This window comes from Schistocerca americana, chromosome 2, assembly GCF_021461395.2.
Source record: "Schistocerca americana isolate TAMUIC-IGC-003095 chromosome 2, iqSchAmer2.1, whole genome shotgun sequence".
In the NCBI taxonomy this organism is placed as follows: domain Eukaryota; kingdom Metazoa; phylum Arthropoda; class Insecta; order Orthoptera; family Acrididae; genus Schistocerca; species Schistocerca americana.
Window position 1 is genome coordinate 376,673,501 of NC_060120.1, and position 13,151 is coordinate 376,686,651.

Consider the following 13,151-nt stretch of genomic DNA (forward strand, 5'->3'; position numbering starts at 1 on the left):
TATGTATACTTCCATCCCTATCACAGAAACAATAGAAATCATAGAACAAAATCTCTCATCCCACAGCAACCTCACCACAGATGCAATAAAAGAAATAACAGATATGCTCAGACTGACAACTGAACAAAACTACTTTCAGTTTGAGAAAGAATATTATCTACAAACTGATGGACTGCCCATGAGATCCCCAATATCAGGAACACTAGCAAACATTTTCATCAGTCACCTAGAAAATCAGATATTTGATAAGATAACCACAAATGAAAGTTTCAAAATCATGTATAGGTACAGATACATGGATGACATTATTTGTCTGGTAGATGAGCCAAGCGAAAAAATAGATGAACTCCATTCAGAAATAAACAAAGCTCATCAGAACATAAAATTCACACTTGAAAAAGAAAAAGAAAATCAAATAAATTTTCTTGACATTACAATTAAAAAAGAAAATGGTAAACATACGTTTAACATCTTTAGAAAACCAACAGCCACAGACACAATAATACATTCCACATCCAACCACCCCCACAGCCAGAAACTTGCAGCACTAAGACACATGTTATATAGATTAAACAGAATCCCACTCAGCAAGAGAAACTACGAACAAGAAATGAGTACAATCATAGAAATAGCTGGGAACAACGGGTACGACACGCGTGTGGTACACAAGCTCAATCAAAAAATAAAAACACAAATAAAAAACAAACACAACAGTTCCACAATACAAAAGAACTCACAAGCTGAGAACTTACAAACACACTTAACAAACACACACAATGACAACACCACACAGAAAAGAACCAGATGGTACACCATGACTTACACACATAAACTAACACACAGAGTTGCAAACATCCTAAAGAGGCAGGGCTTCAAAATAGCATATAAGCCTGGGCAAACCCTTCAATCACACCTAAGCCAGCCAGCTACCAAGAGGGACAAATTCCAACAATCAGGAATATATAAACTTGAATGTCAAAGTTGTGATGCAGTATACATAGGCATGACATGCAGGAATTTTGAAACAAGATACAAAGAACATATCAGATGTTGGAAGTATGAAACAAACCATTCCACATTTGCAGAGCATTTAAAACACTACAACCATCATCCTACAAACATGGAACAAGAAATGAAAATAATGAGAATAAGCAACCATGACAAACATCTTATACAAATGTAAGAAAACTTCCACATCCAGAAAGCCATAGCAGAAAACAAACATGTGATAAATGAACAAACACACATCAGCACAGGCTCCCTACTACACTTAATAAAGGAAATGATAACATAAAACAAAAAAAAAAAAACTCTTCCCCACACCATCTAGACACACACACACACACACACACACACACACACACACAGCAAAAAAAAAAAAAAAAAAAAAAAAAAAAAAAAAATAAAAAAAAATAAAAAAAAATAATATATATATATAATAGATGGAAACATTCCACGCGGGAAAAGTATATTTAAAAACAAAGATGATGTGACTTACCATACGAAAGCGCTGGCAGGTCGATAGAAACACAAACAGACACATACATACACACAAAATTCAAGCTTTCGCAACAAACTGTTGCCTCATCAGGAAAGAGGGAAGGAGAGGGAAAGACGAAAGGAAGTGGGTTTTAAGGGAGAGGATAAGGAGTCATTCCAATCTCGGGAGCGGAAAGACTTACCTTAGGGGGAAAAAAGGACGGGTATACACTCGCACACACACACATATCCATCCACACATATACAGACACAAGCAGACATATTTGTCTTTAAATATGTCTGCTCGTGTCTGTGTCGCGTCGCGTTCAGTGCATAGTGTTGTGGAATGTGGAAAAAACCGCAAATTGGCGTTCATAAGAAGAGGAACAACACCAAAAATGCAACAGGAGCATAATATGTAAGAAATTGTCCACACAACCTGTAAGTACAGTTCAAAACATTACTACTTAATAGGAAATACCAACCACCAGAACTGTTTATAACCTATAGGCACAATGACAAAAATGTAAATAAAATAGCTAACATATGTACGTATTCCAGGCCACTGATGATGCCTTGCAGAAAATAAAGGCGAAACGTGTATGGCACTAAAATTGTGTTTTATTCAGTTACTGTCAGACGGTCCATAAGTAAAAATTATCAATATACTGTAATATTACACCCAACTGAGGAAGACAGGACTATAAAAGTTGAAGACATGTACTGATTTTCACCTGTCAGATCATCAGCACCCATCGAGTACCAATATCTCAATACTTTGATCTGACGGAAACAGTTTCATACAGAATTTTCTGTCACATTTCAGGTAACTCCTTACATGTGTAAGTAGGTGATTTCTTTGGAAGGGTCATGGGGAAAAGGAATAACCATTTTATTTTTGCTTGGTAAAGGGATGTGTAAAAAAAAAGCAGATACACGCAGAATGACCAATTCTTCAGAATAGAGAACACTGTTGGACAGAAAATGCTGCTATGGGATCCTGTTTTTATTAAGGTATGGCTACATATATGAAACTATTTTTCAACATAGTTGGCAAATCTCTGTAACCAACAGCCAGGACTCCCTACAAATCGTTCAGTTCCTCGATGACAGGAATCCGCTACTTGGTCATGGAGTCATTTGAGAACTGCTATGTGAACGTCATCTTCACACAAACACAACTTCCCAGAATTCCTTTGCCGGACGCCTTTATAAGATGCCACCAAACAGCTTGTCAGTCACTTTGCGAGCTCCAGTCCCAGTTCAATATTTCAACATTGACGTTCACCGAGTGCTGCTGGCCAGAGCGCAGCATTTTCCAGTCAGACAGTGTAGCAGATATGGACTTCACCTGCTTCCTTACTGTGACTGTGTACTCATTTGTACCTTCAATTACTGTTATTGAGTAGTCCAGGCTCATCAGATCAAGTCGATCTTCAAGTTGAATTCATTCAGAAACTGTTGCTATTCAGATACGGTTGTGCTTACATTGTGACACTGCCAACTGGTGTGGCCGAGCGGCTCTAGGCGCTACAGTTTGGAACCACGCGACCGCTATGGTCGCAGGTTCGAATCCTGCCTCGGGCATGGATGTGTGTGATGTCCTTAGGTTAGTTAGGTTTAAGTAGTTCTAAGTTCTACCCCTAGATGGGACTCAACCCCTAGATGACATCGATGTTAAGTCCCATAGTGCTCAGAGCCATTTGATTTATTGTGACACTACACTGGCTCCAGCTAACTGGCTTCAATTGCCCCTTTGCCATGGTTCCTTTCTCGCCAGAACTATCTTTCCTCTTGCTTGTCCTGTTATGGGGTTAGTAGCTGCAACGTGACACAGTGTTGTTTGGTCACACTGCACCCCCTGGCCACTCTCTCATGCAAATCACCCATGCTACTTCGCTGGCACTGCCCCAACCTGAAACTCCCACCACCCAGGACTCAGCTACAGAGCTTCCACTCCACCTAGAGTTCGACAACCCTTTGGGTTTTTTGGCCCATCTTCCTTGCCACACTGAATTACCATGCCCGCATCTCGTGGTCGTGCGGTAGCGTTCTCGCTTCCCACGCCCGGGTTCCCGGGTTCGATTCCCGGCGGGGTCAGGGATTTTCTCTGCCTCGTGATGGCTGGGTGTTGTGTGCTGTCCTTAGGTTAGTTAGGTTTAAGTAGTTCTAAGTTCTAGGGGACTTATGACCACAGCAGTTGAGTCCCATAGTGCTCAGAGCCATTTGAACCATTTGAACTGAATTACCATCTGCTGTTCCTGACATTTCTTTCCTGGCAGCATCAGGCCCATTGGCCTCTGCCCCTCTGTCCCCCGTCACATTTGCCTCCACTGCTGCCTCCTCTGATCCTGCCCAGCACCCCATGTTCCACCAGCTTTTCTGTGTCACTGGCTCCTGCGTCTTGGGATGCACCAGTTCCTTCACTAAGGGGACCATTGTCTCCCATACCAAGAACCCCTTTGGTTCTCGTGAGACATGCACCTCTGGTTCATAAGCCACTGGCTCCAGTGCAGCCTGCTGTGGTGCCCATTCAAGTGCCCCTCGGTCCAGTGCCTTCCATTGCTGTACCTTCTGATCTGGCATCTCCCATTGCAGTGTTTCCCACTATGGTGGCTCCTACTCTGATGCCTCCCACTGCAGCGCCCTCAGTTCCTGTGCCACCTACTGCACGCCAGCACCCTCACTGACACTGCCACTAGCCTCTTCGGGTTCCAATGCCATCGATCCCTAGCCACCAGCCCTGCGCCTCTTTGGTATCCAGCACAGTAGACGCCCTGCCGCCGATCCAGGTTCTTTATCTGGTCTCAGTGCCGCTGGCGCTCCTGTGCTGACCTTGATGTCTCTTACGGTTTTAATATTTCCGGCGCTCTCGCCGCGGACCCAGATACTTCTTTGGGTTCCAGTACCACTGACGCCCTCCTCGCCGGTGGCCAGCACGCTGCCAGCCTGCACTGCACCTGCCCACACTCCACTGACGTGCATGCCACAGACCTGCACACTGACGGTCTGCATGCTCTCGTCCATCGGTCCCAACCTCGTGCTTCTTGTGCCTTTAACTTCTGTTGTCTGCGACGCCACTCCATCCTCTGCCATCTCTGCTGTCTGCACCTTGTTCCCTCCTCACAAGTTGCCCTTGGTTCAGCTATTCTTTCTACCTGTTACCGATGTTCAGCCCACGTCCTTGGAGTTTTCACATCAGAGTTGTGGTCATGCTCATCTCGTAGATTTAGTTTGGCCTCCAACAGACACCTTCATGGGTCAGAACACACATATTCTGGGTCTGGGGAACTGCTCTGCGTTGCTTTACCTTGATCACTGGCCCCAGTATCCAGTCATTGTCGTCACCTGCGTCCTCCAAGGCCTCCTAATATTAGCAGAGTGTCTATCCCTTCTCCTTGAGACATCCTCTGTGAATTTTCAGTTGAGCTTTGCGGTGCTCTGTTTCACTAGTAATGGAAGTTTTGCTGCCAGCCTGGCCTTGATATATCACGTCGCTTTCGGAGGCCCAGTCACCCTCCTTTTGACAACGAACCTGCATGACCCTTATTTTCCAAGTCTGTTCCTCTCGGTTTTCTGTAGAGAGGGATTCTCTCTTTTTGGGGCCACCTTCACGCCACCAGAGTTCAGCCCTGCTTCCCATCCAGGATCTCCCATTCCCACATAAGGACATCTTCTTGCTCCAGGAAGTTCTTCTTCTCCACAATGGCTTTGCCATCTCTCCATTTAGAAAGAAGGGATGCCACATACGTGACTGTCATTTGCGTCACAGCCACCATCTACAGCGAGATGACTCTGTCTTCTCCATAGGGAAAAGGGATGCTGCATCCTCAGTTGTCTCCTATGTCACAGCCGTCAACTACACAGCGAGATCGTTCGACCATTTGTTCTGTAGGAAAGAGGGATGTGGTATAGGTTGCTGGTACTTTACGATCCAGCAACCAACCACACAACAGAGAGCCACGGGTTGTGTTCGGTGTTCACCAAGTGCCATTCATCAGGGCACAGCGCTTGCTAGTCGGAACAAAGACATCAGTGCTGTAACAGACACAGACCTGGCTTAAGGCAGTGTATCCTTACTGTGATAGACTGTGTACGCAGCTGGACCTTCAAGAGCTGTTGTCGAGTGGTCCAATTTCTAATCATATCAGGACGATCTTTCAGTTGAACACGTTCAGCAGCTTATCACTTACTATTCAGTACCTAACGTTCGGGTGTGTTCTCTGTGTCAGTATTAAGTTCGGTTGTTCTGGTTACCTGGGCATATCTCTTGTTTTGTAGTGTGACACATCCACAGCTTTCAGCATACCGAAAGATGGAAATCGTATGATGCAAGATCTGGACTGTATGGTGGACAAGCATCACTCACGTCTGTGCGGCCATGATCACATTGTTGGCACCATTTCATTACTGCTGCACGTGACATTGCATTTGGTTCATATACCGCGAGAAAGTCGCCGAAGTGGCGTCAAATCGAAAGACTTGCACCCGGCGAACAGTCTACCCGTCGGGAGGCCCTAATCACACGACATTTACAGTTAGCGATGAATCTGTGTGCAAGTTACGCAAGTTAGATGTGTTTTGCACACAGGACTCGTACAGTTCCGCGTACTTCAACTTTGGAGTACATCTTCAGTTGCCGCACCATTTCACGAGCACACTATGACGCACCTGTTATCGGTACCGCACCAGAACCTTGTCTACAGGACGCCGAGACATGTTGTCTGTTCTGACAGTCTTTTTCCGCAGCTCGTGGTCTAGAGGCTAGCATTGCAGCCTCTGAATGGCAGTGCGGCTCTCGCAGCCGAGCGAAGCAGACGTGCGGTGTGTGCTCTCCGCTGTCAGAGAGAGCCCGCGCGCCTTGTCTACTTTCTTCGGGCGACACTAACGTGACGCCGTAGCGCTACAAGACCATGGCAAACCAATACAGAAGATCAACCTTGAAATTCACATTTCGGAACGACTTTACCCGACCAAAGGCGCTCGAAGTCGAACGCTTTTTAAAAGAGGAAGCCAAGATCCCGGCTGCCGACATTGTCGGCATTCACTTTTCGATCGTCAGTAGCACGGTCTATGTGAAGCTCATAAACGAAACTACATGCGACAAGGTGCTTCGTGAGATGAAACAAGAACTCCGCTTCTGCCACGCAGATGGCAATGTTGGCAACGTCGAGGTCGGCCATGCCGCAATGGGACTGCGGACTATCCGCGTATTCGAACTTCCATTTGAACTCCCGGCGGCAGAAGTTGTAGCGGCGCTCCGCCCCTACGGCACGGTACACGAACACGTGGCTGAAAAATGGACCCAGTTTAAGACGTATCCAGTACTCAATGGAGTACGCCAAGTGCGCATAGATCTCCAACGACACGTGCCATCCTATCTACAGATAGGAGGATGCCGGGCCATAGTTATTTATGACGGCCAGCCGAAGACGTGTTCCGGATGCGGCAAAGGACACCTTCGTTCCGAGTGCCTCCAGCGTCGGATCACACAACTCCCACCGAAGGACGTTGCACCACCAGCGGCGAAGACTGTTCTACCCGTGACATACGCGGCGGTGCTCACGACGTTCTCCACACAACAGACACGGCCGACCGCTTCAGCGGTACAAGAATCACTTACCACGGACAAAAACCTGGATGATCCGCCGACCTGGCCAGTGGTGGAAAATAGTACTACGACTCTGGAGCTACCGAACGCGACAGACATTGACGCCGGCAAGATGGCAATTGATTCCCTTATTGTACCGACCGAAGCATTTGTTCCGGCGGAGCGTGAGTCAGTGCCGTCTTCTGACAATGAAGGCCATGTACGGAAACAGCGATCACCGAAACGCCGAAAGCGCCGTCGTCGGACCGTGTCGGAACACAGCGGTTCGCATTCGGCCGGGGAAGAACAACTGACCCCTCAAGAAGCCAGCCGCGAAGCTGAGGCTGTTTCCACTGACTCCAACCTTGCAGAACAGACAGAAAAACATGCAGCTTTCGAACATCAGCCCATTGACAGAAACAGTGAGCAGCGGGAAGGTACCAGTGCAGGCAGCGAAGTCGCCCGGTCCCTTACTACCAAACATTCCGAGGCTATGGAACATGAACAGACATCCGCCCCCGCTTCGTGGGCCGAGGACGTCGAGACACAAGATCCCGACCCGCGGCCAGCTGAGGCGCCGGCGGATCATGCAGCATAAGCGGCACAAGGAGGACCGCGTTTGGCGGGGGGTGACATCACTTCCGATGTTCGCTTCTCTCCAACTTCAACATGGATAACCTCGCCCAAACAACGCGTTGCCAGGCTTACCGCCTGGCGACAATGAATATCAACATGATCAGTTCTCCTGTCAAGATCCAACTTTTGAAAGAAACCATACGAGCCATGGGAGTTGACTTTGCTTTCCTACAAGAAGTGAAAACGACTGCACTCCCGCACTTTTACGGTTACGCCACACATGTGACGCCCGGTAGCCCTGCAGACACCGGAGTGGCAATATTAGTGCGTGAAGGTATTGAAGTTACCGACGTCACGTTTCTTCCCTCCGCGCGGGGAATAGCATTTACGGCACTCAACACCCGATTCATTAATGTTTACGCGCCGTCGGGTACCACAAGACGTCACGACCGCGCCAGATACTACTCCACAGATGTCGCTCCCCTTTTCCTTGGACGATACGACCACAGCGTCTTCACCGGCGATTTTAATTGCGTACTTCATCCCAAGGACCAAATCCCACATTACATGCCTTGTCCGGAACTGGGTGCGATGATCCAAGAACTTCACTTTTGCGACACGTGGGAAAAAGTCCACGGTAACCGCTCTGGCCACACTCATCTTACCAGTCATTCGGCCAGCCGACTTGACCGCATATATGTGTCACAAGATCTCACACAAGGTGTGGTGGACGCCGAATTATGGCCTCAAGCCTATTCCGATCACAGTGCCTATATCTGCACTATACACCTACGCCCCCAACAAGTCTGGCGCAGCAATGGCTTTTGGAAGCTCAACATAACTCATCTCCAGGACCTGGATTGCCGTCGGCAAGTTGCAGCAACGTGGACTGACTGTGAACGCCGTCACCCACGATACACCTCGACCCTGGAGTGGTGGCTCCTCTGTGCCAAACCAGCAATCCGTAGGACACTTATGCGATATGGCAAGGACGTGACTGCGTGGCATCGACAGACCCTCGATTTTTACTACGCGGCACTCAGGGACCTCGACGCCTTACCCCCTTCCCCGGAGAGACAACATGACCAAAGCAGAATCAAGGCTCACATACTATCATTGACGAAGCGTCGACTAGAAGGTGCAGTAGTCCGCTCGCGACGGCACGACCGAACGGTTGCAGAGGAACCCACCATGCACCACGTTGTGGCGGATAAGCGCCGACAACGTCAACGTTTAATCACACAACTCAGGACACACGACGGTCGCTTATGTACGACCCAAGCAACCATAGTAAAGGCGGTGGAGGATCATTTTCGTCATCTTTACAAGGAAAGAACCGTCATTGACGAGGCCACTACTGAAGTGTTACAGCAGATAACACGTACTATCGACGAGGCTACCGTGAATGCACTAACAGAGGAAATCTCACTCGAAGAAGTCGAAGACGCCGTGGACAAAGGTGCGGCCAATAAATCTCCTGGACCTGATGGATTGCCCATCGAATTCTACCGGACTTTCCGTGACCTCATGATGCCTCGCTGGGTTATAATGTTCCGCGAACTTATGTCTCCAGACTGTGTTGTGCCGCCACCGTTTGTAGAAGGTCTCCTCATACCAGTACACAAGCCAGGTGGAGGGCTATCGATTAACGACTATCGGCCGCTTACAATGTTGAACGCCGATTACAAGATTTTCACCAGGATTATGGCGAGCCGTATTAAGACGACTTTGCCGATGATCCTCGCTCCAGAACAGACGTCGCAGGGGGGAGAAGCCAACATACACACGGCCACCGGTGACTGCAGGGACTTAATAGCGATCGCTTCTGCGTGCCGTCTGAGAGCGGCGATCGTCTCCGTCGATTTCAACCGCACCTTTGATAGAGTGCACCAAAACTTCCTCCTACGAGTGATGGACTGTATGGGATTCCCCCCGGGCCTCATCGACACCCTACGGCGTCTTTGGACCGCAGCCAGCTCACACGTCCAGGTCAATGGAAGGACGGTAGGACCAGTACCCATTAAGAGGTCTCTACGACAGGGTTGTCCCCTTTCTACCTACCTTTATGCAATCGCACTCGAGCCACTCCTAGGGGGCCTTAACCACCGCCTATCTGGTATCACGCTGCGGGACGTCACCTTTCGCTATAGGACATACGCTGACGACCTGCTACTGCTGGTTCGTTCCAATGACGAAGTTCAAAGCGTACTAACCTGGATTGAGCGATACGGACAGGCCGCAGGCAGTCTTCTGAACATCAACAAGTCGGCGGCGTTGGACATTGGGCGTGGTCTCGGACCGGAAGCCCTCGCTCCCCTCCCACCAGTTTTTGATCTGCGATATTTGGGAATCACGTTCAAGAAAGATGTGCGTAAAACAGCTGCAGCAAACTACCGACGGTTATTACAGATCATACGCGCAATGGTGCGACAGAACCAGCTCCGGGACTTGAATTAGCTACAACGTGTTGAATACCTGAACCTCTACGTAGCATCCAAACTCAACCACGTGGCACAGGTCCTCCCACTACCGCTACAGATAGGTCGCCGGCTTCAGGCGGCCTTCAGTTACTACGTTTCCGCAGGTCATATCTTTAAAGTACGATACGACACTCTTACCCTCCCAGTGCACAAAGGAGGGCTGGGATTGGTCAACGTCAGGGCGAGAGCAGCTGCCCTTTACATGAGCAACATGAGGAAACGATGGACAAGTCAATATGCCTCTCTCACGGGTCGTTTACTACAGGTTCTGGTGCCAGCCTCTAACGTCCCGCCGGTGTCGGTTGCGCACGTCGCACCACAGCTTTCCCATGTGTCGACCTTCATTCTTGATTACAGCTATGTCAGCTTGAACCTCTCCGCCACACGTCCACCAAAGGCGAAAGATTTTTATACCAACCTTCTGCGGGCTGTTCACCATAACGTGGTGGAAAACAAGTACCCTACGGTTCACTGGCCAAGAGTGTGGAAAACGATACACCACCACTTTCTGTCATCCACGGTGCGTTCGAAGTGGTATCAGATCGCCAACAAAAAATATGCCACACGCCAGCGACTTCACACTATTGGACTGGCAGACTCCCCTTATTGCCCAGATTGTCACCTTTTGGATACCGATGAACATCGTTTTACTTGCGCATCATCGTCCGGAGTTTGGCGACTAACACAGAAGATATTGGCTTGTTACCTCCGGGTCACACCTGATATGATTGACCCGCAGACCCTACTCTGTCCCGATGAAACTTACTTTCCGGCTGCAAAATATCATGCGCTTACATGGTTCAAAGGACTTACCGTCGCCTACATCTTTAGCGACGGAGAGAAAGAGCAGCTTGATTACTGGTGGTTCCTACAAAATGCTCACAATGCCCTCAAACGCACACCGAAATACCGTACGCTCTTCGCAAATTATTTACGCAGCGTTTTCGTTAACCCCCCACTCAGCTGGGGAGTGCCAGGCTGTGGTTAATGTGCTGTGCCGCATCACACTAACGGCTCAACGTTCTGCCTTGTCAGCCATGACCAAAGGAAGAGACAAGCTGCTGCAAGGATACTGTTTTCCTTGAGGCACTAGCGAAGCAGAATGCCTCCGTTGCAGATGCCCTTCAAAGGCGCTATTGAAGATTTCAGATAACGATGGCAAGGCTCCAAGTGGAACCAGTTACATTATTGAAGAACCTTTTAGTTAGAATTACATCAGTGGTTTATATTTTTATTTTTTTGATTACTCTTCTATGCCACCTTTGTTGTTGTAACACTTACTTGTAACACTTAGTTACTAGACTTCTCATTTGTACACGCTCCCTAAATGTAATCATATAAAAAAAAGAAAAAGTGGCAACGGATAGCCCTAACCTTGATTCCCATACCTCCCCTGGTCTATAGGCAGCTCTCTGGGGTGGGTTTCCTCAGGAGCCAACGCCTGAAGTGGATCAGATTTTTTTTGTTGTAGGATGACAAGTGGCGGTGGCACTTAGGTTTTTTTATTTTTTTATTTATTTATTTTTTTAGTTCCATTTTCCTAAGGGGCTTTTTAAGGGAAAAAAGTGGCCCAAAAAGGGGGTAGCGTCTAAAAAAAAAGGGTAGCATCTAAAGAAGAAAAAAAAACCGGTAGCGTGAAAAAAAAGAAAAAAAAAGGATGACGGGGCCCCGGGTTCGATTCCCGGCCGGGTTGAGGATTTTCTCTGCCTGGGGACTGCGTGTTTGTGTTGTCCTCATCATTTCATCATCATCTTTTGTGACAGTGTCTATGTTGGATTGTGAAAAAAATGGACTGTGTAAAAACTGGGACTTCATACGGACGCTGATGACCCTGCAGTTGAGCGCACCAGAAACGAAACATCATCAACATCATCTCTTCTGATAGTGCGCCATTCTTGCTGCGTAATGGGTTGGGTTGTTTGGGGGAAGAGACCAAACAGCGATGTCATCTGTCTCATCGGATTAGGGAAGGTTGAGGTAGGAAGTCGGCCGTGGCCTTTCAAAGGAACCATCCCGGCATTTGCCTGGAGCGATTTAGGGAAATCATGGAAAACCTGAATCAGAATGGCCGGATGCAGGATTGAACCGTCGTCCTCCCTAATGCGAGTCCAGTGTGGTAACCACTGCGCCACCTCGCTCGGTGCTGCTGCGTAATGGTCTTAGCGTTTGAGGGCACATGTAACTTACTTTCTTTAGTTCCTATGTTGGTTGGTTGGTTTGGGGAAGACCAGACAGCTTGGTCATCGGTCTCATCGGATTAGGGAAGGAAGTCGGCCGTGCCGTTTCAGAGGAACCATCCCGGCATTTGCCTGGAGCGATTTAGGGAAATCACGGAAAACCTAAATCAGGATGGCCGGACGCGGGATTGAACCGTCGTCCTTCCGAATGCGAGTCCAGTGTCTAACCACTGCGCCACCTCGCTCGGTATAGTTCCTATGTAAGAGAAGGTATAGTAGTCTGATTTTTTTATCATTTAATTGTAATTATACTCACGGGTACATCCGTTATATCCTTCCGTTATTTTTGGAAGACCCCAGTAGCCCGATTCACAGCGATCGCACTTCAGGCCTCCGACACCTGGTTTGCAGATGCACTGCTTGGTTAGTGGGTCGCAGGAGTCAGAAAGTGCACCTGAAAACAATGTTCAACTGAATACCTCCTGTTCAGTAACAAAACATAATTTCGAATGTGCAGGGTGTTAAGGATTAAAGTTAAACATATGAAAGAGGATTCTAAAGTGGGTATTTTGAGAGCAGAAACTAATACTAATGGTCGGGAACGATTATTTGGGTTATTATTGACATAAACAACTTGTACCTTACAGCACCAATTTATGGTCATTGCAGTTGTTCAGAGTGGTGACTGCCAGTCACACTGAATACCTCACAGTCGTGCAAAAGACTTCGCCACTGCCTCCCTCAAACACCATTGTTGTTTGTAGTGCAATGAGACAGGCAGCAAGGACGTTAACGAACAGTTTCTTACCAGCTCCTACCGAGGTTTCATATACCAACGACTTTTTTAAC

At 48.0% G+C, this 13,151-nt stretch overlaps 1 protein-coding gene across 1 annotated transcript in view; it reads right to left on the bottom strand.

The window, feature by feature from the left end:
• LOC124594035 (agrin-like) overlaps positions 1-13,151 on the bottom strand; it is a 536,557-nt gene that overhangs the window by 58,452 nt on the left and 464,954 nt on the right. Inside the window, exon 13 of the mRNA XM_047132385.1 lies at positions 12,619-12,756. Within this exon, the coding sequence (XP_046988341.1) occupies positions 12,619-12,756 (138 nt within the window). The remainder of the gene's footprint in view (positions 1-12,618; positions 12,757-13,151) is intronic.